Raw genomic sequence first — 26,012 nt, 5'->3', positions numbered from 1 at the left:
TTATGGCAAGCATGGGTTGCTGCAGACCTGTTCTACAGCGGACCTTCACTGATCTTCAGTCACAGGGGTGATGGTGGATGTGTGATGGGAATCAGAAATAGCTCAATGGTAGTGGTGATGGTGTATGTATGATCAGTATCAAAAATGTTTCAATGGGAGAGGTGATGGTGGGTGGATGATGGGTATCAAGAATGTTTCAGTGATAGGGGTTTTGGTGGGTGGGTGATGGTTATCGAGAATATTTGAATGATGGATTGGTGGGTTGGTTTCTTGTCGATCTACACAATAGGAATACACTGACATGTGGTTATTGATAAGGATGAAATCGTGTTTAAGGTGATGGTGTTCTTTCATAGAAGTGATTGTAGGCGTCGAAACAACTGTGCAAACAACCTCCATGTAACGATTATAGATCTATGTTATAGACTGCCTAGTTGCAACAAACGACAAACAAGGACCAATGTATACTCATTTATGGTTTGATGAGACTATATATGACCGTTAAACAGGGAGTCTTAACATTGTGACATGTTGTCATCGTGTTGATATTTAAGACGAGACAATCATACACTTGTCAAGACGAGTTCCGCACAGATGATTGCCTTGCCGCTGTGTCACTATAAAAGATAAACGAGAAGGATACGGCCGTTGAAGTTTGTTTGCTCTTGATCTATAGGGCTGTGGGCGATGTCGGCTGTACCTACTTCAGTACTCCTGGTGAGTCATCCTTCCTCCACAGTAGCATGTCTTTAACTAATGTATTCCACAAACTTTATTTATTAACATGGTAACTGTGAACCGAAACTGTTCATTTGTTTTTGTGTGCACGATGACATATACGTTGGCTTCATTTTATCGACTGAATCTGAACTTGACGTATTTCGACGTTAATTTCATTTTTGGCTGGTTTGGGGAATAACACTTTTCTAATATGACTATGTTCACTGATTCTGTGTAAACATATGCATCACATTGTTCATAAATGCCATCTGAAGTGTACATAATTTATACACTTTCCTTCCCGTGTGGACCCGGGATAGAATGTGTCCACAGCACCCCATTGCTTGTCGTAAGAGGCGACTAAATTGGGCAACCTGTTGGCCGTGGGTTGCGTCCCGTGTCGGTGGAGGACGGGAACCTGGTGGTTGAGGGCATTTGGGCTTTTAACTACTTTCCGTTTGCCTAACACACCACTTTGGCCCTTACTTCACCTAGACGGGTGGTTGAACTGGCCCGATTCAACCAATCGGCTGGTCATGCCAAGCCCTGTGCATGGATTATATATATATATATATGTCATTGCACAAATTTTATTTGGACTTTTAATTTCGGTCTTGGCTGAACGTTTCTGGTTTTGGAATGTATTTGAAGTTCTGAATTTTGCCTAGAGTCTTATGCCCAGAAGGCGGTGGCTCATGGGCCAATCTGGTGGATTAATTCTTTGTAATTCTTCTACTGGAGTATATCATCCGGGTATCCTTGGTGCTGCAAGCTGGAGGCCCGCTTGCTTTAGCATTGTCCTTGTGATACTCCGTGGTGGGTGGGGAGCTCGGATGATGAACCATATTACACTAACTATGGCGTATGAAACCCCAACCAAAAAAACAAAACGTCCACTTGATATTGACCCTGTTGATACTGACCATAGACTGAGCATCGATTGAATATTGGCCGCGTTTCGTTGTTATTGAGACTCCTGACAAGACACCGTTAAAGTTGAACCCCTTTGCTGTATCCAAGGGTATTCAAGGTGTTGCTGGAGAGGTGAAAAACATTAGACGCTTGCGTTCGGGTGCCCTGCTAGTCGAATGCGGGAAAAAGCAGCAAGCAACGAACCTGATGAACATGAAATCTTTCGTGGGCATTCCGGTCACGGTCTCTGCTCACAAGACCTTGAATACAAGTAAAGGTATCATCAGAGATCGTGATCGATTGTTTGCTGATATGTCCGAAATTGACATAGGATCAGAAATGAAAGATCAAGGTGTGCTGTATGTGAAGCGATTTTCAACCCGAAAAAACAATGAAACATTCCAAACTAATACCTATCTGTTTACTTTTTCATGTCCAAATGCTCCTAAATCAGTGAAAGCAGGCTATTGTAACATACAAGTTGATACCTACATCCCCAACCCGCTCAGGTGTTTTAAATGCCAGAAATATGGACATGGCGTGAATACTTGCACATTGTCTGTTGTGTGTGCTTGTGACAGTGATTATAAAAAATGCACCAATTGCTCAGGCGATCATTCTTCATTTTCTAAGCAATGTCCTATTTGGAAAGAGCAAATGGAAATCAATAAAATCAAATTTACTCAAAATATCTCTTTTTCCGAGGCCAAAAAACTGGTAAAGACATCTGATCTTCCACAAACTTATGCTACAGTAGCAAAAACATCATCGGGATCTAAATCTAACACTACATCAACCCTAGGCTGCCAAACTACCTTGACTTGGGTAAATTGCGATTCTCCACAGCTTTTGTACCCTGCTATATCATCACAGACTGAGGGATCACTTCCTAGTACCTCAAAGTCTTCTTCTGATCACAAATCATCATCTCAGTCAAACTCAAAGTCTCAATCCACAGCTGATAGTCAACAAACTGTGAAAAATAAATCGAAGCCAAAGCCTGATGCTTCAAAACAACAAAGTGGCAGAACTCCAAAAGGGTCACAGAACAAAATCAACTGTTCAATAAATACGGGTCTCTTGAAGACATGGACGTTTCTGAAAACGTCCATTCTAGGGCACATAGCTTGTCGCCCTCCAAAAGAGTGCGGGGTAGATCCCCAATAAATCCCCCCAAACGATAGTTTATTCCAATAATATTGTACAGTGGAACTGCAGAGGATTGAGGACTAATTTACATGAATTACAGCTATTAGTCCAAGATTTTATACCTTCAGCGATATGTCTCCAAGAGACATATCTAAAACAAACAGATACATTTAATTTTCGTGAGTTTAATACATATCATTGTTTTGCACCTCCGGGTGATCGGGCCACTGGTGGATCATCCATTCTAGTCAAACAAAACGTTATTCAAAGCCCTGTTTCACTTAATACTAATATGCAGGCTGTTGCAGTGAGAATTACGTTACATGTGGCGTTTACGCTATGCTCTCTTTATATTTCTCCGTCTTCGACGTTTGCTAAAACTGATCTTCAAGCTCTATATGATCAGCTCCCGAAGCCCTGTATTATAATGGGAGATTTAAATGGGAACAACCCACTCTGGGGTAGTGTAACTACAAACACTAAAGGGAAATTGTTGGAGGACTTTTGTTCTGACATTTGTTTATGTATTTATGATGATGGTTCCAAAACATATTTACACCCTGGTACAGGGACCTATTCTGCTCTTGACTTGTCACTGACAACTTCCGAACTACTAAATGAATTCGAATGGTCAGTCCACGATGACCTCTGTGGAAGTGACCATTTTCCTTCTATTCTCAAATCTGTAACTCCATCTGATGTTCCTCCATCATGAAGACGAAATTTTAAAAAGGCTAACTGGGCTTTATATGAAACACTGTGTGCTGAAAAACTTAAACCTGAACGTTTTATTGATGTTCCAGATGCTATTAAATGCTTTTCGGCTGATCTGAACTCCATAGCTGATGAGTGTATACCAAAGTCCTCTGTAGTTCCACACATAAGAAAACCATGGTTCAACGATGAGTGCAAACAAGCTAGGAAGGCAAGGAAAAAGGCAGAACATTACTTCCGTCGCCATCCTATGGTGCATAATTTCAATAAATTTAAGATTTTAAATGCTAAAGCACGGCGTACTTTTAAACAGAACAAACGCCAATCCTGGCAAAATTATGTATCTAAAATAAATTCTCGGACTCCCATGTCCAAGGTATGGAACATGGTCCAGAAAATCAAAGGTAAAGGTACTAAATCTACTGTCCATCATCTTAAACATGGAGATCAATTACTTACTGATAAATCAGATATCGCAAATAAACTGGGCGAAACACTCGCTAAACACTCTTCCTCTTCTAATTATTTACCTAAATTCCAGCAGTATTAAAAACAACAAGAAAAGAAAACTATTAATTTCAATTCTGATAATGGGGAAGATTATAATGAAACGTTTTCTATTCATGAACTCCATACTGCTCTTGATCAGGCTCATGACACTGCTACTGGAGCTGATAACATACATTATCAACTCCTGAAGCACTTACCAGAATCCTGCCTAGAAACTCTCCTAAATATTTTTGATGATATTTGGACATCGGGTAACTTTCCTCCGTCATGGCGTGACGCCATAGTAGTACCAATACCTAAACCTGGACGTGATCATACGGATCCGTCCAATTATCGTCCGATTTCATTAACAAGCTGTGTTTGCAAGACCATGGAACGCATGATAAATAATCGACTTGTTTGGTACTTGGAAACCAATAACCTTATCACAGATATACAATGTGGTTTCCGTAAAAACAGAAGTACTGTCGATCACTTAGTGCGTTTAGAATCATTTGTAAAAAACGCACTGATTAACAAACAACACGCTGTGTCTATCTTTTTTGATCTAGAAAAAGCATATGAAACAACCTGGAAATATGGCATTTTAAGAGATTTACATGACTTTGGCTTGCGAGGTCGTTTACCTCAATTTATAGCCAACTTTTTAAATGATAGACAGTTTCACGTTCGAGTGGGTTCTACCCTGTCTGATCATTACAATCAGGATCAGGGTGTTCCACAAGGCAGTATTCTATCTGTTACACTTTTTAGCATAAAGATAAATAGTTTATCAAAAGTTTTAAACGATTCAGTTGATGGATCCTTATTTGTGGATGATTTTAATATTTCTTGTCGTGGGAAAAACATGCATACTATTGAACGGCAACCAATTGTGTTTAAACAAAATAAATAAATGGTGTCTTGAAAACGGCTTTAAATTTTCTAAATCGAAAACTAATTGTATACATTTTTGCAGAAAATATAAGCCACATAAAGACCCTGAACTGTCTCTAGATGGCACTCCCATCAAAGCTGTAAAGGAGGCCAAGTTCTTGGGCCTAATCTTTGACTCCCATTTAACATTTCTGCCTCATATCAAATCCCTTAAAAATAAATGCCTGAAGGCTCTTGACTTGTTGAAAGTTGTTTCCAACTCAAAGTGGGGAGGGGATCAAGCAACCCTCTTACACCTATATCGATCACTGGTCCGTTCGAAACTTGATTATGGCTCCATCGTATATGGTGGAGCCTGCAAAAGCAACCTTAAACTTCTTGATTCTGTCCACCATCAAGGCTTAAGACTTTGTCTTGGGTCTTTCAGAACTTCACCTATAGATAGTCTCTACGTTGAGGCCGATGAACCATCTCTTACTCAACGTCGTATAAAATTGTCGTTACAATACATTACTAAATTATATTCTAATGAATCTAACCTTGCCTATAACTGCGTGTTCAATCCCCTTTATGAGGATTTGTATAACAAAAAGTCTTCTCTTGTTCCACCTCTTGGGCACAGAATAAAACCATTTATATCTGCTGCCGGTATTGAGCTGGAAAGTATATCGCCTTCCCGTCTTCTTTCTTCTCCTCCTTGGCAATTGGTTAGGCCACAAGTGGACCTAACATTAACATCATTTAAAAAATCAGAAACAAAAGACTTACAGTATAAACAAGAATATTATCAATTAAAACATAAATATAGCAATTACAATCCCTTATTTACAGATGGATCCAAGGACGGTGGCGCAGTGGCTTGTGCCACTGTCATTGGATCCAGAACAATATCTTTTAGATTACCAGATAATAGTTCTATTTTTACCGCTGAAGCTAACGCCATATTAACAGTTCTCAAATATATTCAAAGACACCCGAACCGTAAACAATATATAATCTATTCAGACTCTCTTTCTTGCCTTCAGGCTATTAAAAATCTTTCTTGTAAACATCCATTTTTGATTGAAATTATTGAACTGTATAATAATCTTGCTACTGGCCAATACGACATCGTCTTCTGTTGGTTACCCAGCCATGTAGGCATTTCTGGTAACGCAATGGCCAATCTTGCTGCCAAGGCAGCACTCAACAAAACTGTGACACCACTTCTTATTCCCTACACTGATTATAAAGCTACCATTAGATCTTATATCCGTGATCTGATGCAGAAGAAGTGGGACACCCAAGTTGGTATAAATATATTACATGAGATAAAACCTTACATTGGTTATACCCACTTGGGTTGTCAGTCCAGTGAGTGAGTGAGTGAGTGAGTTAGTATTTAACGTCACATCGGCAGTATTGCAGCCATATCGTGACGAGAACGATTAATTATAAAAATACAAATGAATTACTAGCACGGACATTGTAAAACCCTGTCAACGAAGGACAGTAAAACTGACTAGAATATTACAGAATAGAATATAAAACTAGTGAATAGACCTAAAACAATGTATCTATAGAGGACAGTACAATATAAAAATTAGCTATAGGTTGCCAACAACTGAAGGTAGATCACCATACTAAGGACCATGGGGACTTACAGTACATTTGCTTCCTGCATGGACCCTAGTTGGATTTACATCATCCCTTCAGCTGTTAGCAATTTAGACAAATCTAGCCATAAAGTAAAACCACACTTATTCTACGATTAAAAGCTGAAAAACTGAAATTTACGTCAAATGTTTTTGGACTTATGTACCCTCTCAGGAGGACAATTATTTTACGGTACTTCAACCCCCTTTGAGGGTACAGCCTCTAACGATTTGAGTTACTTATTTAATCTTCCAATTTTAAAATATTTATCTATTTACAGTTCGGTTAACAAATTTAATTCCCTTAAAAATGCAATAATTAAATGAGGACTAACACTGTTAAAAAGATCCTTCATAATATGTGAATTAAAATACTGATCCCTTGTGATGGAATACTCAACACAGTCAAGCAAGATATGCTTGACTGTGATTCTTTCATCACAAAGGATGCAGAACGGAGGATCCTCACCTTTCAAAAGGTATTCATGTGTATATCTGGTGTGGCCAATACGACATCGCCGCATGATGACCTCTTCACATCTGGACTGACAACCCAAGTAGGTGTAACCAATATAGGGTTTTATTGCATGTAACTTGGGTGTCCCACTTCTTCTGCATCAGATCACGGATGTAAGTTCTAATGCTGGCTTTATAATCAGAGTATGGAATAAGAAGTGGTGTCACAGATTTGTTGAGTGCTGCCTTGGCAGCAAGATCGGCCATTGCGTTACCGGAAATACCTACATGGCTGGGTAACCAACAAAAGACGATGTCGTATTGGCCAGTGGCAAGATTATTATACAATTCAATAATTTCTATTAAAAGTGGATGTTTACAAGATATATTTTTAATCGCCTGAAGGCAAGAAAGAGAGTCGGAATAGATTATATATTGTTTACGTTTAGGGTGTCTTTGAATATATTTAAGAGCTGTTAGTATGGCGTTAGCTTCAGCTGTAAAAATAGAACTGTTATCTGGTAATCGAGAAGATATTGTTCTGGATCCAATGACCGTGGCACAAGCCACTGCGCCACCGTCCTTGGACCCATCTGTAAATAAGGATTTATAATTGCTATATTTATGTTTCAGTTGATTATACTCTTGTTTATACTGTAATTCATTCGTTTCTGATTTTTTAAAAGTCGTTAATGTTAGGTCAACTTGGGGCCTAACCAACTGCCAAGGAGGAGAAGAAAGAAGACGGGAAGGAGCTATGTTTTCCAGCTCAATGCTGGCAGCAGAAATAAGTGGTTTTATTCTTAAACCAAGAGGCGGAACAAGAGAAGATTTCTTTTTGTATAAATCCTCATACAGGGGATTGAAAACACAGGTATATGCAGGGTTAGACTCATTTGAATATAGTTTTGCTACATACTGTAAAGCTAATTTTATACGTCGCTGCTCAAGAGATGGTTCGTCAGCCTCGACATACAGGCTGTCAACAGGTGAAGTTCTGAAGGCGCCAAGACAAAGTCTTAGACCTTGATGGTGAACAGAATCTAATAGTTTTAAGTTGCTTTTGCAGGCTCCACCATAAACAATGGAGCCATAATCGAGTTTCGAACGCACGAGAGATCGATATAGATGGAGAAGGGTAGCTTGATCCCCTCCCCATTTCGAATTTGAAACCACTTTCAACAAGTCAAGTGCTTTCAGGCATTTAGTTTTAAGTGATTTAATATGCGGTAAAAACGTTAAGTGTGAGTCAAAAATGAGACCCAAGAACTTAGCTTCCTTCACAACTTTAATTTGTGTGCCATCTAGAGATAGTTCAGGGTCTTTATGTGGTTTATATTTACGACAAAAATGTATACAATTAGTTTTGGATTTAGAAAATTTAAAGCCGTTTTGAAGACACCATTTATTAATCTTGTTTAAACATAATTGTAGTTGTCGTTCAATGGTATTCATATTTTTACCGCGACAAGAAATATTAAAATCATCCACAAATAATGATCCATCAATTGAATCGTTTAAAACTTTTGATAAACTGTTTATCTTTATACTAAAAAGTGTGACTGACAAAATACTGCCTTGTGGAACACCCTGATCCTGATTGTAATGATCAGACAGGGTAGAACCCACGCGGACTTGAAATTGTCTGTTATTTAAAAATTTGCATATAAATTCAGGCAAACGACCTCGTAAACCGAAATCATGCAAATCTCTCAAAATGCCATGTTTCCAGGTTGTGTCGTATGCCTTCTCGAGATCAAAAAAAGATAGACACAGCGTGTTGTTTGTTAATCAGTGCGTTTTTAACAAATGAGTCTAAACGCACTAAGTGATCGACAGTACTTCTGTTTTTACGGAAACCACATTGTATATCTGTGATAAGGTTATTAGTTTCCAAATACCAAACAAGTCGATTATTTATCATGCGTTCCATGGTCTTGCAAACACAGCTTGTTAATGAAATCGGACGATAATTGGACGGATCCGTATGATCACGTCCAGGTTTAGGTATTGGTACTACTATGGCGTCACGCCATGACGGAGGAAAGTTACCCGATGTCCAAATATCATCAAAAATATTTAGGAGAGTTTCTAGGCAGGATTCTGGTAAGTGCTTCAGGAGTTGATAATGTATGTTATCAGCTCCAGTAGCAGTGTCATGAGCCTGATCAAGAGCAGTATGGAGTTCATGAATAGAAAACGTTTCATTATAGTCTTCCCCATTATCAGAATTGAAATTAATAGTTTTCTTTTCTTGCTGTTTTTGATACTGCTGGAATTTAGGTAAATAATTAGAAGAGGAAGAGTGTTTAACGAGGGTTTCGCCCAGTTTATTTGCGATATCTGATTTATCAGTAAGTAATTGATCTCCATGTTTAAGATGATGGACAGTAGATTTAGTACCTTTACCTTTAATTTTTTGGACCATGTTCCATACCTTGGACATGGGTGTCCGAGAATTTATTTTAGATACATAATTTTGCCAAGATTGGCGTTTGTTCTGTTTAAAAGTACGCCGTGCTTTAGCATTTAAAATCTTAAATTTATTGAAATTATGCACCATAGGATGGCGACGGAAGTAATGTTCTGCCTTTTTCCTTGCCTTCCTAGCTTGTTTGCACTCATCGTTGAACCATGGTTTTCGAATATGTGGAACTGCAGAGGACTTTGGTATACACTCATCAGCTATGGATTTCAATGCATCAGAAAAGCATTTAATAGCATCAGGAACGTCAATAAACCGTTCGGGTTTAAGTTTTTCAGTACACAGTGTTTCATATAAAGCCCAGTTAGCCTTTTTAAAATTCCGCCTTGATGATGGAGGAACATCAGATGGAGTTACAGACTTTAGGATAGTAGGAAAATGGTCACTTCCACAGAGGTCATCGTGGACTGACCATTCAAATTCATTTAGTAGTTCTGAATTTGTAAGTGACAAGTCGAGAGCAGAATAAATTCCTGTACCAGGGTGTAAATATGTGTTTGAACCGTCATTATATAAGCATAAATCGTTATCTGAACAGAACTGTTCTAATAGTTTACCCTTAGTATTCGTAGTTGTACCGCCCCAGAGTGGGTTATGGCCATTCAGATCTCCCATAATAATACACGGTTTGTTAATAATACACGGGAGTTGATCATAGAGGGTTTGAAGGTCTGTCCTCTGAAGAGTTGTAGACGGTGACACATACAAAGAACATAATGTAAGGGTAACATGTAAAGTGTGTCGGACGGCAACTGCTTGAAGATTAGTAGTGAGTGTAATTGGGCTATGGATAACATTCTGTTTGACTAGGATTGAAGATCCTCCAGTGGCTCTGTCACCCGGAGGTGAGAAACAATTATAAGCATTGAAATGACGTAGTTCAAAAAATCTGTCTGCTTTAAGTAAGTCTCCTGCAGACAGACTGCTGACGGCGTACAATCCTGGACCAATAACTGTAACTCATTATAATTATGCCTTAGTCCTCTGCAATTCCACTGTACAATATTGTGAGAGTAAACTATCTTTTGGGGGGGTTTATTGGGGATCTACCCCGTATCTTTTTGGTGGGCGACAAGCTGTGTGCCCTAAAATGGACATTTTCGGACACGTCCATGTCCTCAAGTGATCCATATTTGTTGAAAAGTTTAATCTTATTTTCGGACCCTTTTGGGGCTCTGCCACTTTGTTTTTGGGAAGAATCCGGCTTATGTTTACCTTTACCTTTAGCAGTTTGTTGCACGTTACACAACAATTGAGACCTTGTGGTAGACTGAGATAACAAATTTTGATCACGATCTGGCTCTGGCTGACTTTGAGACGTGCCAGGAAGTGGCTCAGCAGTTTGTGTAGATATTGCAGGTGCAAAAGTCTGTGGGGAATCAGTGTTCACCCACGTCAAATCTGTTTGACAGCCTGAAGTTGATCTGGTTGCTTTATTCGTCGCCTCAGATGATGTCTTAGTTTTTGAAGCATATGTTTCTGTTAATTCAGATCTCTGAACAAGCTGTTTTGCCTCTGAAAAACTAATATTTTGAGTAAATTTCAGTTTGTTGATCTCCATCTGCTGCTTCCATACTGGACACTCTTTTGAAAAAGAGGAATGGTCTCCTGAACAGTTAGTGCATTTCTTATAACTACTGTCACAATCTTCTGTTGTGTGTGTCTTCTCACCACAGTGAGCACACACAACAGACAATGTGCAAGTATTGACGCCATGCCCATACTTCTGACACTTGAAACATCTCAGTGGATTCGGAATATATGTTTCCACTTTGATATGACAGTAACCAGCCTTTATCGATTTAGGAGCAGTCGGAGTAGAGAAAGAAAACAAATAGGTGTTTGTTTGTTGGATCTCATTGTGTTTACGGGTAGTGAAACGTTTCACATACAACACACCTTGTTCCTTCATCTCTGAGGCAATATCAATTTCCAGCATATCAGCAAAAAGGCGGTCTCGGTCTCTCACTATGCCTTTGCTGGTGTTAAGCGTTCGGTGGGCAGAGACTGATACGGGAATGCCAACAAAAGATTTAGTTGACAGGAGGTTATTTGCCTGTTGTCTCTTACTACATTCAATAAGAAGTGAACCTGTACGCAAACGTCTAACATTTTTAACATCTCCTGCTATGCCTTGTACGCCTTTTGAAACAGCAAAAGGGTTCAGCTTCAAGGGAGTCTTGTCAACAGTCTCAAGTACTATAAAACGTGGCCAATAGTCAATAGATGTGGACGGTCTTTGATCATTAACATCAGGATCCGTGTCAAGAGGACGTTTTTTCTTGGTCATAGGGGTTTCGGAAGCCATAGTTAGTGTTTTAAGGTTCATCATCCGAGCTCCCCACCCACCACGGAGTATCACAAGGACAATGCTAAAAACAAGTGGGTCTCCAACTTGCAGCACCAAGGATACTCGGATGATATACTCCAGCAGAAAAGTTATAAATAGCTAATCCACCAGATTGGCCCATGAGCCACCGCCTTCTGGCATAAGACTCTAGGCAAAGAGCAAAACATCACATTGCAAATCATTGACATCTGATATGTATAAATGTACCGAGTCCAAATGTAAAACATTTTCAAATTAAACGTACATGTTTAACGTACATGAGTGACGTACAAGTCCATACACAGGGCTTGGCGTGACCAGCCGATTGATAGAATCGGGCCGATTCTACCACCCGTCTAGGTGAAGTAAGGGTCGAAGTGGTGTGTTGAGCAACAGGAACACGGTTCAGGCTCCTACTGCCCTCAACCACCAGACTACCGTCCTCCACCGACACGGGACGCAACCCACGGCAAACAGGTTGCCCAATTCGGTTGCTCCTTGCAACCAGCAATGGGGTGCTATGGACCTAGTTGACCCGGGTCCACACGGGGGGTTGAACGGCTCTTGGCGTTACCCAGCACCCACCACGAGGAGGTGGCCGTTCACGGGTGCCTGTCAGTCCAGATTTGAAGAGGTCATACTACGACGATGTCGTATTGGCCACACTAGATATACTCATTCATACCTGTTGAAAGGTGAGGATCCTCCATTTTGCATCCCTTGTGATGAGAGAGTCACGGTCAAGCATATTCTGCTTGACTGTGTTGAATTCTCCATCACAAGGGATAAATATTTTACAGTTAAAACAATGAAGGACCTTTTTACCAACGTTAATTCTCATTTTATTATAGGTTTTTTAAAAGAAATTGATTTTTTGGGTGAATTTTGAATAGTATGTTTCTGTAAATAGATGTATTTTAATGATTGGTAGTTTGAATTAGTAACTTGAATTGTTGGTGGCTGTACCCTCAAAGGGGGTTGAAGTATTGTAAAATTATTGTCCTCCTGAGAGGGTACGTAAGTCCACAAACATTCACAGTAAATTTAAGTCTACCAGGTTTTTAATCGTAGTATTCATGTTCTTTTAATTTTGGCTAACCTTTCGTACAATTGCCAGCAGCTGAGGGGATGATGTAAATCCAACAAGGGTCCATGTAGGTAGCAAAGGTACTGTAAGTCCCCATGGTCCCTAGTGTGGTCATCTACCTTCAGTTGTTGGCGATCTATAATCTGTTTTTATTATGTATTGTCTAAATAGTGCTATTAGTTTTAACTTTCCATACTAGTTTTAATTAAAATTGTGATATTCTAGTTGCTTTACTGTCCTTCGTTGACAGATTTTTCCATATGCATATATTTAATTTAAATGTTCTCGTCACGATATGGCTGAGATATTGCCGATGTGACGTTAAACATTAACTCACTAACTAACTAACTCACTATACACTTTCCTTGAAACACGTTTTAGCGCAATTGAAGAACAAACTATCAAATCCCTTACAGAAAACTAGGAAAATGGAATGTGGTAGTGAGTCCTAAAGCATTAACATTGTAATGTTTTCTGGGCTTGATATAACTGGGCAAAACCTTCCAGTCACCTTAGCAAGAGTCACACTGTGTATTGTAAAGAGTTTCAGTGTAACTGCCAATTTATTTAGAACCATGCTGATTTGAGAAACTTAGAGTACATAAATATCATTACGTTACATCACCTTGTGACGCAAGTGACCAACATAACTGACTTTGGCACGAATAAAGTCTTATGTATGTGCCATTTACATCGAGGTTGCAAACAACACCCTTGTTTATGTGGTTACACAATGTACGTACCAAGGGAAATGGGCATTTTGTGTTACACTTTACAACTTGATATTATCTTAGGATATGAGGATAGTAATATTAATACTGTGTATTGTCTGTCACGAGCAGGGTAGTTCAAATGGCATATGTTTGTTTGCAGAGCGCCGCGCTGCTGATGCTGGTGGTGTTGCCTGAGGTCAGTTTGGGATGGGGAAGTAATTCACCCTCAAGGAGCCGTCTTTTGCAGCTGCAACGTTTACGTGTGTCCACATCAGATTACCTAGATGACGACGACGATGGAGTTGATGACGACTACCCTTCAGACAGAAGAAGCTCACGAAGAGGTCTGACGCTGTGGGATCGAGGCACAGCATCCACAAGGAGGACATTTAACAGAATGGACAGTGACGATGATGACTACCTAGAGGACTATATCCAGTACAGACGTCGTGCATTTTCACGATTACGTCAACTTCGTGATGACTACTACAGAAACCGCAAGAGTGGCGACAGCAGCAGCGATGACTATAGCGACGACATCCAGTCGTCAGGGCAGCGTCGGGCTGTATGGGGAGCTAGACAAGTCAACAACAGAGGAATCAGTCGACTTTATGCCAGGTTCCTAGAGTACTTACAGTCCAGAAAACAGTAACAGCGTCTTTCATCCAACACACAACAAGATCTGTGAGAACATGTACTTATCTACAGCTTGGATTAAACATGATACGTAAAAGTTACATTGCATGTTTATTTGATGTGATGCGTACAGTTGAATTACACTGGGGGACATTGTGCTGCCGTACACGTTGCTGTGGTGTCAGCCCACGAGAATGTTTGACACATGTAGTGTGTCACCTGAAAGCGAACGGATCATGTGAAGTCTTATATATGTAGTCCAAAGAATGACCATCAAGAGCATTTTATTTGTTCATCGTATCCTGAGTGATCAAAGCAACACTTTGCCATGAGTAATAAATTGCAGAGCAGTCACACATGTGATGAATTACAACGGACAGCATTCCATTATCATTGTCCGTTTCTGCCTTAGTTTCTCAAAGGTATGCATGCAATTTGCTGAAAACCGCTGTGGTCTTTCGAAACTAATCTGAGTCTAGATATAATGCTGAATAACTTTTATAATGTATGTTGTAGAAACAAATGTGAAGGAGATGGCAACAAGGGCAACATTTAATTCTACCAGGCTAATGTACCGCTTTGCTTGTTTATTGCAAGGGTTTTGTATACAAAAGGGTAAAGACGACACAGACACCGTCAACTTACCAAGTCCTGCCATGGAAATAGTGAGATTGGTTCCTCCATTTCCTAGGATAACGTCCTCATTGTGTAACGTAACGCCACGTCTCTTTAGTGTCAAAGAGTAGCGTCCTTTGAACCCCCTGACTGTCGCTTGTCCCGTGGACAGAGGGCGCACCTGGTCCACGGTTCTCCAGTCCTGCTTGAATAGTTTCTGCCACCTCCGTCCTGCAGCGTTCGGCTGGTATGTAGAAACTAAACATAGAGTAGCACCAAAGCAAAATGCCCTAGAGTACTGAAGCTGAAATAACTATGATTTCCTCCAATGCTCGTATTCTGACTTCCTACTAATGTTGACTGAGCTGAACACTCGAACATATTGTTAGTACTCACTCCTCTAAAGACGTTTCAACTGGTTACTGATCAACTGTCTTGCTGACAGGTGCGTATGTGCATGTTCCTGTGAAAAGACCTCAGGTCACAATTCAAGTCAAGTTAAGCAACGGTGGGCGCGGATGTACTTGGATATGCAGTTTGACTCCTGAGAGTTTCTAGAACAGTCCGGACCCACATGGTATGTGATATATGTGATCTCACCTTAGACAAGTGAGTTTTCACAATTTCCTCCGTTCATCCAGCAGAAAATAGGTGGGATAGGACACTAATAACTTGGTCAGCTTGGGTTATCCAGGACACTAATGTGTTACCGCTTTCACAAGTGTGCGGAAACAAAGGATTCATAAAAGCCCCTATTATTACAGACCGGATTCCCCACGTATCCACTGTAAAAGGGGTCAATGTCCAGATACATTCACCTTTCATACAGATAGGTACCCTTGACCTTTCTAGACAAGCGTCTTTTGAGCAGTTGGACTACTGCTTAATGACGTTCTTGATACCGCCTCATCGTACCCCAACAACGTAGCCTATTGTTCATCATTAACCGAAGTTTAGTTCGGCAAAGGTTCGAATTTTGAAAGTTCTACGCGGGATTGCTGGCAGCGACGACACACTAAATTCACTGATTCCTTCGTTATTAGTATGCGAGTCATATCCTAAGTATTCCCTTAATTATTAAATGTTCTGTTTTCATGATGTTTTGTGAGCTTTTTGGCATAATTTACGAATCATATATGACAAGTTATGGAATTGTTAAGCATATACGGCATCAACTGCCGAAGGAAGGGAAGAATCTTACAGTTACACTCTGTCCCGATGCAAGAGCAGCCACAGGTTTCCAGTGTCTGCCGTCCCAGAATCCCCAGAACATGATGCCATGTATCTGTGGCGTGCTGAAATACAGTCGCAGAACGTCCTCATACAAGTCTGCCTTGCGGTCGTCTACTGGCTCGCTGATGTCCAGCTCTGTTATCCAAATAGGCAACCCTGTTGCCAGTATCTGGTCCAGGCGGTACTGAAATAGCACCACATCTGCAGATTTGATATGTGTCCTTTAATATAAGATGACTGAAAAAATGATGAAAAGCAGCATCAATCTTTTGAGTCAAATTTCAAAGTGGAGAACAACATTTCTCATTGTTTATGAAATACAAGAAACAATCCCAACGACATGTGCCCATGCAGATATTATTTTGTCCAGGGTTAGTCGTGCGCTGTCTTTAGCAAACATGTTCTTAAAAAGCAAATGAGTAAAGGAACTGAAAATCAACTGCTCGTTCTCACTGAAAATGGAATCATCTGATTTGTTACAGAGATTTGGAATGAAGCGGGAATACTTAGTGTAAAGTGAGACGAGGACATTTACAACATGACCCGTGGTCAAAGACGCTAATGATAGAGATTGTGATACAGATGGAGATACTGTAAAGTTTGAACCCCTACAGTCGTTGGCGATGTGAGCAACAATAAGAAGGCAGCTTTTGTTGTTTTTGATTACTCTTAATCTAAACCAGTTACACACACTTGGGTTGTGAGTCCAGATTTGCAGAGGCCATTTTGCGAATATTTATAGAAAGGTCAGGATCCTTCAGTTTGCATCCCTTGTGATGACAGAATTACGGTCAATCATGTCACGATTGACTGTATTGATTTTTCCATCGCAAGGGATAAATATTTCAGTGTCGAAACATTTAAGAGTGTTTTATAATGTACATTATCATTACTAGATTTTTTAACGTGGTACTTTTGTCATATTTAATTTCTCCTACATCTTCCTGCCATTGATAGCGGTTGCATGCATTGTCCAAATAGTACTATTTGTTTTAACTTCACATGCTAGGTTTATTCAAACTGTGATAATCTATGTGTTTGTCGACGACAGGTTTTATTTAAAATATACATTCTTTATGAATGTCAAATATGTTCTCCCCACGGTATGGCTGAAACATTGCCGATGTGACTTTAAATAATACAGTCACTCACTCACTTAATTTTAACTGCTTCTAATACACACCTTCATATCAGTACATCAGGAATCCCATTTGCTCACTTGGCCAGCACTTACCGAAATGTCACACCTTGAGCGCAGGCAAAACACATAGCATCAGAAAATAATTGTGTATTACTGAGTCAGGATATATCTAAGTGTATAACGGACTCAAATCGATCTTGTTGGGAGATGTGTCCTTCTGTTTTACCTTTAGAACTGACATGTCTATTGGCGGTTCTAGATGACTCTGTATCCCGAGCCCGTAGAGAGGCACATTGGGTGTATTCTTGAACATCATCGCCTGATCATAGAAGGCCTGAAGCAATGTACATATAAAAGACTTTCAGCCATAGAGGGATCCGTCACAACTTTGTGCACGAAAAGTGAAGATTATGTTTGTTTGTTGTATAACGTCACAAAACATTCGCGCTCAATTCCAGCGGTCTGTGAATAATCGAATCTTGACGAGTCATCAACAACTTGACCATCGATCTACTCAACTGGGATACGATGACATGTGTCACCCACATTAGCGAGTTGAATGCCATTTCTAACCCTGAACGTCACGTGTGAAAAGTAAAGCGGATGATTTCTCGAATACATTGAATGATCATGAATACCTGTGTTGAATACCTGTCCTTCACCACACCGAAGTCATTGAGGAAGAGTTTAACATGGGGATCAAGCTTGTGTATCTCTCTGAACATCCACATGGTCACGTTGGCGTCTCCAGTTCCAATTTCGTAGAAATGGCCGTGCACGTCCTCATTGTTGACGTCCCAGTGCTCAACCCTGTGCAAAACAACGAAGTGATCTTAGGGTAGTGACGTTTATTCTCTGCTGTAGCATATGACATGGAATAATGATAACGATTAGATCTTTTTGTGGCACATACATCAGCAGACACAACTGACCTGAAGCATTTAGTATAGACCTACGCATTTTCAAATATTTCTGTATCTATCAAGACAAGCAATTCGTTTGTTTTTGACTTCTGACCTATGCTACGTGTTATAAGCATGAACATACATCATATAAAACATCGCTATTTGGTAGTGACATGTGATTACATAAGTCATAAACATAACACGTCCAGTGGTTAGAGTCTATGTCACACCACCCCCATCTGTCTTTTCACTAGCCAGTTTATCATTTCCGCATATAGATCTATGCACAGAAACTCTCTTAGCTGCAATCGAATATATATTGTTCTACCATTTTGTATCAGTGCCGTAAGTTGTTAATCGTTCAGGCAAAGATCCAGGTTTGTCTCTAGCAATCGTGTTACATTCTCTATACAAAATTTGATGAACTGCGAGTAAACGCTACTCAATAATCTCAGCAAAAGCTTTAAAACACATAAACAGCATGTTCATCTTAGCAATGTACAGCTAACGTTGATCACTTCACCCTCTCCCTTAGCATCAATCCTCACTTTCCCTTTGTCCGGGGAATGACGCCCTGTATCCGCCTCTCCATCTGCTTCCACAAGGTCTGTCCAGTCATCCCCTTCTGCCATTGTGGTACGTTCTTTTCCACTGCCCAAAACATGTTATGAGCTCGGATTTGGATCCTGAAACGCAATGTTTAAGTCTCGATACAGAAATAGTATAATTTACACTGTGTGTACAATTAAAGTGACTCTTTAAATATTCTGCGTTCTCTGATAGTTTCGTTTCATCCGTCTTTAAACGTCTTGAGGAAAAACATGAAGAACATGTTGTCGAATCACCACATTTCATGACGTCACTATATGATGTTCACACCATTGAATATGCATTGCGGGAACGGTGTTTGACGAATAGCATTTCTCGCTCTAGTAAAACCTAAAACATTATTTCAGATTGTCACCTGAACAATTCAGAAACAATATACATTAGTAACCTCGATATAACGAAAACTTAATTGATATATACTACACGTATGCCCTAGATTGCACGCCAGTACCTCCTAAACAGTGACCTCCTAAAGTCGCCCTGCCGTCTTCACGAGGTCCAGGGATAATCTATAACATCTCCCTGCGTGGACAGGTAAACCTGCTTGTACTGTCAAACTGGAAGTTGCTCAAGGAAAGCCTGGAATTTATCCACCTACGGTCGAACTCGTCTTCCGAAATGGGCTACAGGAAGGGCACAAGCAACGTCGAGAGGTAAGAAGTTGTATATCAGAGCTGCAGTATATGGGGCGTCTCACTGTCATGTCGACATGTAGACATGTGAATGTCTGAAGGACTAAGGTCGAAACATGGTCCTGATACTGTTTGACAGTATGGTTACTCAAGACTCCAGTCAAGAGAGATCGGCACAAAATGTCTCCAAACGCACCGGTCTGTGTCAAAATCACAACATTTTGCGTGGCGTTCCCCGCTCTTGCGCTACGTCTGTACGCTGCAAACGATAAAGCTTAATGTGGAGCGTGATCTCACTGAATGACAATCCACTTTCATTGCCTCTGGTTTAAACTGGCACGGGAACGTTGATCACGCTCTGTGTACGGTTGTCCAACTCGGACATCTGCGGTCCGCGTAGATTCCTGAAGGGTTATACAGACAATGTGTGATGAAACTCTTTGCTGATACTGTGCTGACTCTCTGTGTTGACTCTTCATGTTGACCTCTAGGCTGACTCTCCATGTTGACACTCTATGTTGACATTCTGTGCTGACATTGTGTGTTGACACTGTGATGACATCTGAACATATGTCTGTCACTGGAGGTTGCTCTCACAAACCTATGATGACAGACTCTGTGTCATCTTGGTGTGACGTCACACGCACCGCTTCAGACTGCAACTCTGTCCGTCTGTGTGCTTCTTTTCCAATGCACGCACTGTAGCTAAGGTTATCACGTAACTCGCTTTACGTACTTTTTGTCTGGCATGATTTCATTCAAGCTGCCTGCGTTCATAATCAAGACTTATATAATTCACACTTATATATAACATGTTTGAATGTGTATGATCCATACATATTAGGGACACAGCTAAATTGTGATACGAAAACGACTTCTCTCTACGACAAAATGGGGCTAAACTGACCCGTGTTTTAGCATAGCGTCGATGGCGTTGAGGGCTGTGTCATAGTCAACATGTCCCTGGAATAGAATGCACGTAACGATTTGTTTGATATCCTAGGAATGCATGTTTGCAAACATATTTACAATAAAACGTTTACTGATTGTTAGAAGAGATGATATGGTTTTGGACTCATTAAACGATGGCTTGATATATGAAACCATTTTGGATACATCGTACCTCAGACCACTCCATTTGCCTCCACTTCAGTTTGTTCTCTAAGACACCCCACTCAAAATTATCATAGAAGAAATTCTGGTAGGCTTTGTACCGACTGTCCACTATCATGGCGGCACTTACAGCTGACCCAAAACCAAATTCATGTTTTTCTTGGTTGACCTGTGAAATCATGAAGAAACAGTTATCACGGCAGTATATCTTTGAAGGTATATCAGCAGGTTTCGCACAACTGATGGCAGAGTTACCCTGTTGGTATTCAGAACCGCAGTAAGCTGCATGATTGTATCGTTCGATGTGCTGACAAAGCAACATATCTTACAGATGAACAAAAGAAGATCTTTACATCCGCACTATGATGGTAAAAATTCATCCGTTCAGATAAATTCTGAAACAGTTGTGCAAAATGTGCTTCATTGATATAGCAAACGATAGCATTAACGTTCAAGTCAGTTTGGGATAGTGAAGCTGTTAAATAACACGTATGACCACCTTGAGCACAAATGCAAGTTTCTACACATCTTTCCATTGTCCCAGTGAGCCTTTAAATTCGCTGTTGTTAATAATAAAAATAACAATGGTAATGATACGGCAGCTTGTGTAGCGCAACAATCGACACACTTAAGTATGCTCAATACTTATTCTCTCTGTAACGCTTGCTGAAGGTCATCCAAAGTCTTGGGTTGAACAAGGAGAGCGTAAATACTACTCCCAAAATGACCCAAGCATGGTCAATGAAGTGACCTTGCAGGCTAGTCCATATGTGCTATGTTGTTGGTGTAAACAACACCACTAGCAAGTCTTTCTAAGGCATCATCACCCACGGACGGGTATTATCATCCATAAAAAATGCTTGTGGTTGTGTGAAGAAAGGAGCACATTGGTGCCACATATTTTGCAAGCTGTTTCTGAGGGTGATTGTGTACAGGCGATGTTGTCAATGTCATTAAATAAATCACTTTGACACTCACTAAAGGTTGTGCATTCTTTGAATATTTACCTCTCAGTAGCATGTCGGCAAACAACGCTAACGAGATTGATAAATGCATCACACTCCAAATAATTGCATACTTTTTTGTGAGGGGTATATATTGTGACGAGGGGAGGGGAATTCAGAATCCATCTGTGTTTGACATAATATGTCATTATCATGTTTATAAGAACGCTCCTATTCTTTAACTCTTCATAGGTGCAACTCAAACTCATACCTCGACTGTCAGGTCTTTCAGAGCATCAGGTGATCCCATAGCTCTGAAAAGGAAAGCCATTGTCAATGTTTTACCAGTATTTTAACACCTATCATATATGATATTAACAACCTGGGAACTGAGACGCTATTCATGCTAAAAAGGACACAGATAGTGTGGACGCACTCTTAACAATAACATCTAATCATGACGTTACTGTATCTGACCAAACTGGGAAGAGAGTTATCTGCGTGTTAGTACGGAGACTCTGCTAAACGAATTTCAAAGTCAGTTGTACCTGATATTGAGGTCAGCTTTCCTGTACTTCTCAATGGCGAGGTCGGCCTGTGATCTCCAGTTGGAGGGGATGGTAGGGATCTCGTGCAGCGTGGATGTGTCCAGGAGGTAGTTCACGTCTGCGTCCAGTATCTGGACGTACAGGTGAAGCTTCTTTACATCTGAGGAGATACAACAACACATGCAAATGCTGATCACGTTGTCTATAACAGTGCACATAACATATTTTACCAAACAGTCATTCTGATTGATGTTTCCGAATAGTTATGTTATCTCCTTCGCTCGTATATGCCATGTACTAGTATATTCTGACATGTATTTACAATAAGTGCAATGAAGGAAACGTCAACCTGCTGGCGTGGAGAAGTCCCCACCAATCACCTGCCACATCTGAGGTTCCATGAAGCGCACTTCACCCACCGTGACGTACTTCGGCGAGCCTGCAGATATATGTGTCACATGCAATAATCTAATTTTGTATGGGTTTATCCTAAAAGTAAACTTCACCAAGAAAGGTACATTCATAAAGTTTTGTACGGTTATAAATCAAGTCATTTACTTAAAGGTCACATGAAACGTAACATACAACTTTGCAGATTCTAATACTTTTCGGTATGCACTTACCGAAACAAAAATAACGCGATGAAAAAAAGTCCGCGAAATCGGAGTTAAACGAGTCACTAAATTTCAAAACAAATGCCCATGGTGTATCAGCAAATGTACCGGCCAATCGGAAGCCATCGTTACACGTGAGTGCACACCCATCCCCTATGACTCGGTTCGGTCTCCCGAGGGCCTCGTTTCGAGGGAAGTATGTCCAAGTTCAAAATATTGCACTTTTGAATCGCGATTGTACGCTTATAATTTTGTTTTTTACAAGCAGCAATGTATATTATATGTCATGAATAAGTGATAATTGTGTTTAAATTATGTTTGATTTTTTGGTTACGTATTTTAAATTGAAGTACGATACTTCAGTACCTTAGCGGTATCAGGACGCCCCTGTTATGAGATAATAAGAGTTAGTTAGTTAGTTAGTTAGTTAGTTAGTTAGTTAGTTAGTTAGTTAGTTAGTTAGTTAGTTAGTTAGTTCTTCTATCTATCCAGACACTCATTCATCCATACGTGCATGTCCCCATGGGTGTTGCCCGCCATGTTTCAGTGTGTCACGCGTTGACAACATTTTGTGAACACTATCAGGAACATACCTGAAGATTCGTACACCCCCAACATGACTTGGACTTTAGCGAACAGGCTGCCAGGGTGCGTGTTGAGAAGCTTGATCATGGCCTTGAAGTAGTAGTTCTTGCTGCCAGGCAGTGTCAAGTCGTACGCTATGCCTCCCCAGTTGTCCCCTCTGGAAATGTTTGGGGATAGTTTCTGGTTTACGTATGTTTGTCGCTTCAAAATCCGATTTATGTACGTTACATTGCTTCTGTTATATCAACTTTAAGCGAAGATGTGATGAAAAAAACAATGTCATAACTAGTTTTAGCTTTTAAAATAATTTTGTGTACTTTCTACTTTTCGACATATAAATCTAAGCGTTTAAAGTAATTTTGTGTTCTGCTAAAACAAGTTCAGCATGATCACCAACGACTGGTAAAAGGCGTATATCTTGTTATGTACATGTTTTCGAACAAATCTGGCATATAAAGGTACAAATGAACAATAGATCACAATAATGTGTGTTGATGACTTGGCAGTGTTGCCTCATTGCGGCTATTGAAGGTCCCTGTTCCTTATCCTTTGTAAACGTGTCTGCATTTCATCCCAGACGTAATCAGAGTGACAAATCAGGAGACGTTGAGGGTCGGGGTAACACTAGCATTGTTCTGACTGAAGTTCTGATAAGGCGGTCTTTTCGTCTTTCAGAGCATCGCGTGATCTGATAATAATTTCGTTTCTGTTGCTCCCAGTATTAAAGTTTCTCTCAGTCACGGACGTTTTAAAACGTCATTGTTTTGCTGAAAACGTCGCAATAAGTGTCTGATGTGTCTCTACTGACGTTGAATGGATAAGCAGCATCAGGCAGACAGGTACAACACAGACGTACCTGTCGCTCCCCATCTCACAGTTTCCCTGAGGAGTGGCATGTTCCACATTCTACCATGGCTACGTGAAATTCTTGAATTTCATCAAATAAATCAGACGGTGTCAATTTGAATTTAAAATGCGTCTGATTTCACGGCGCTTCACTGCGCACGTACAGAACACTGCCGCACTACTTCAGCGTGACCAACGACATAGCTAATATCAACACAACAGACGTGATGTAAATTCTTACGCGTTCAGTTCCAAATGAAATTTAGAGACTATCGATTCTGTATAACATTCATCTAATTTCCCAACACAATACTTTTATCTCTTAATTAGCAACTATCGTTATCATTATCAATGAAGACAATTCTGGAGCTGAACATATAACACATACGCCAACGTATTTTATATTGTCTTGACTTAAAAGGAGTTGTAAAGGAACGTTACCCATTAAGAATCTAATATCTACCTGCCAGAAGGAGCTAATTAAATATCATTCAAAACCTTCGTTTTGACATATATCGTTTAATTTTATGTTACTTAACAAGACTGTAAGTGATTTGTGTATCGACTAAGGCGTTGATGACACATTGCACATCTTGTGTTCTTGGCAGGATTAATCTTCGAGATAAAACTGGAGTAATTACAGCACTTCTGTAGAGTTCACAGGGACAGCCGACTAAACAGTCCTTTCACCTGTTGCGTTCATAGCTCGCATTTATGTAACTTCACTGGGAATTGTGCAATCACAGACACACTTTCTGGCAAAAGAAGAAATTGTGCATATATCATCACTGACTGTTTTCATTTTTAAAATTCCCTTTTCTGCATATATTACTTGAGACATAAATTACATAATAATTCAGCAATGTGCCCAGGTTATCCTTACAGCAATGTGTGTGTGGAATAAACTGACCCTCCTGGTCAGCCTCAGACATGGCAACTTAGTGCAATTTAATAATGATTAGTATGGTTGGTTTACGTATGTTGTTGCTTTTACCCTGAAATTCCAAACTAGACAGGTTCAGGGTTGTTCGTATTGTATTTGGAAAGATGCTTGGTGTATGCTTCACGGTTCACCCTTTGACAATTTCCAGGCTAGCATGTCCGGTAAAACACTTAAAAAGTATTTTCGATCACCCTGCCCATAATGACGATCTAACTTCGAGTCCAATGACGTGTGTTGCTTTTACCAGAGACTCTGGTGACCCGTATGCGAGCACGGCATCAAGGACGATTGTGAAATTCAACTGATATGATTGTGCAGGTCAAGGTAACACATCTACATTGTTCTGATTAAAATACTGCCGCAAGCAACAGGCGGTTCTATTACCACCAGGTCGCATTGTAAAACGATTTCCTTAATTCGACGTTGTGTATACTATTATGCTGAATGAGGAACAAAAACTGCATTTCTCTGAACCAAGTGAATAGCCTGTAAAGCCATTTCTAACCTGTTTGTAACCTTAACGCTATGGTTTCCAGTATAGCTCTCTGAGTCCCAGTCAGCGTCACATCCATTAGGATACCAAGCCCCATCCTCAGGCCGGAACTCGTCCACCTCAAAATCCGAATTTTGTAGCAGTTCTGTTATGCCCAATACCATAGGCGCCCCAAGGAGCACACACACAGCCTCCCACCACATGTCCGCAAATGTGCGTATTTCATGTATGTAGAGCAAGTATATGCTTCCATCTTAGATAACAGATTATAAAGATAGTTAGTCTGGAATTTCGTGTCAAAATGTTGACTTAGACATGTGGCATATGTTTAAAGGTTCGTTAGTCTCACTGATAAAAGCAAATTCTTTGGCTGATTATGTAACACCAGTTGTGAGAATCTCATAAGACATATTCGGTGCTCCCATGGCTAACATGCCCCGAAAATCAAAATCAACTGTTTGTAGAGATCTTCTTTCTGTTTTGTGCAAATACAATTTTGGAAACTACTTACATACTTATTTAGAGAGTGGTTCATTTCTCTCTCTCTCTCTCTCTCTCTCTCTCTCTCTC

General features: G+C 40.2%; 3 protein-coding genes across 3 annotated transcripts in view; 1 reads left to right on the top strand and 2 right to left on the bottom strand.

Moving 5' to 3' along the window:
* Nucleotides 1-17,821, bottom strand: part of LOC137273720 (cubilin-like) — a 493,514-nt gene extending 475,693 nt beyond the window's left edge. Inside the window, exon 1 of the mRNA XM_067806528.1 lies at nt 17,818-17,821. The gene's annotated coding sequence lies outside the window, so the exon portion shown is untranslated. The remainder of the gene's footprint in view (nt 1-17,817) is intronic.
* On the top strand, nt 414-14,322 carry LOC137273723 (uncharacterized). The gene is made up of 2 exons (XM_067806531.1): nt 414-717; nt 13,746-14,322. Exons 1-2 carry the CDS (start codon nt 688-690, stop codon nt 14,235-14,237), a joined length of 522 nt encoding a protein of 173 aa, XP_067662632.1. The 5' UTR covers nt 414-687; the 3' UTR covers nt 14,238-14,322.
* Nucleotides 14,320-25,692, bottom strand: LOC137273722 (anti-sigma-I factor RsgI6-like). The gene is made up of 13 exons (XM_067806530.1): nt 25,455-25,692; nt 23,169-23,317; nt 22,311-22,400; nt 21,962-22,121; nt 21,685-21,727; nt 20,480-20,638; nt 20,264-20,319; nt 18,664-18,801; nt 17,849-18,020; nt 17,437-17,544; nt 16,038-16,253; nt 14,867-15,080; nt 14,320-14,440 (listed from the first exon to the last, which is right to left on the bottom strand). Exons 1-13 carry the CDS (start codon nt 25,643-25,645, stop codon nt 14,403-14,405), a joined length of 1,734 nt encoding a protein of 577 aa, XP_067662631.1. The 5' UTR covers nt 25,646-25,692; the 3' UTR covers nt 14,320-14,402.
* Between the last annotated feature and the right edge of the window lie 320 nt (nt 25,693-26,012).

Source organism: Haliotis asinina, chromosome 2 (genome assembly GCF_037392515.1).
Source record: "Haliotis asinina isolate JCU_RB_2024 chromosome 2, JCU_Hal_asi_v2, whole genome shotgun sequence".
Lineage (NCBI taxonomy): Eukaryota > Metazoa > Mollusca > Gastropoda > Lepetellida > Haliotidae > Haliotis > Haliotis asinina.
The sequence above is the reverse complement of the archived record's forward strand: the minus strand, read 5'-3'. Positions and strand labels throughout refer to the sequence as shown.

Coding starts and splice junctions, on each gene's coding strand:
- LOC137273723 (XM_067806531.1), top strand. CDS start 688: ATGTCGGCTGTACCTACTTCAGTACTCCTG. Junction 718..13,745: donor TACCTACTTCAGTACTCCTG/GTGAGTCATCCT, acceptor GTTTGTTTGCAG/AGCGCCGCGCTGCTGATGCT.
- LOC137273722 (XM_067806530.1), bottom strand. CDS start 25,645: ATGTGGTGGGAGGCTGTGTGTGTGCTCCTTGGGGCGCCTATGGTATTG. Junction 20,320..20,479: donor GGCAAATGGAGTGGTCTGAG/GTACGATGTATC, acceptor ATTCTATTCCAG/GGACATGTTGACTATGACAC. Junction 16,254..17,436: donor TAGACATGTCAGTTCTAAAG/GTAAAACAGAAG, acceptor GTGCTATTTCAG/TACCGCCTGGACCAGATACT.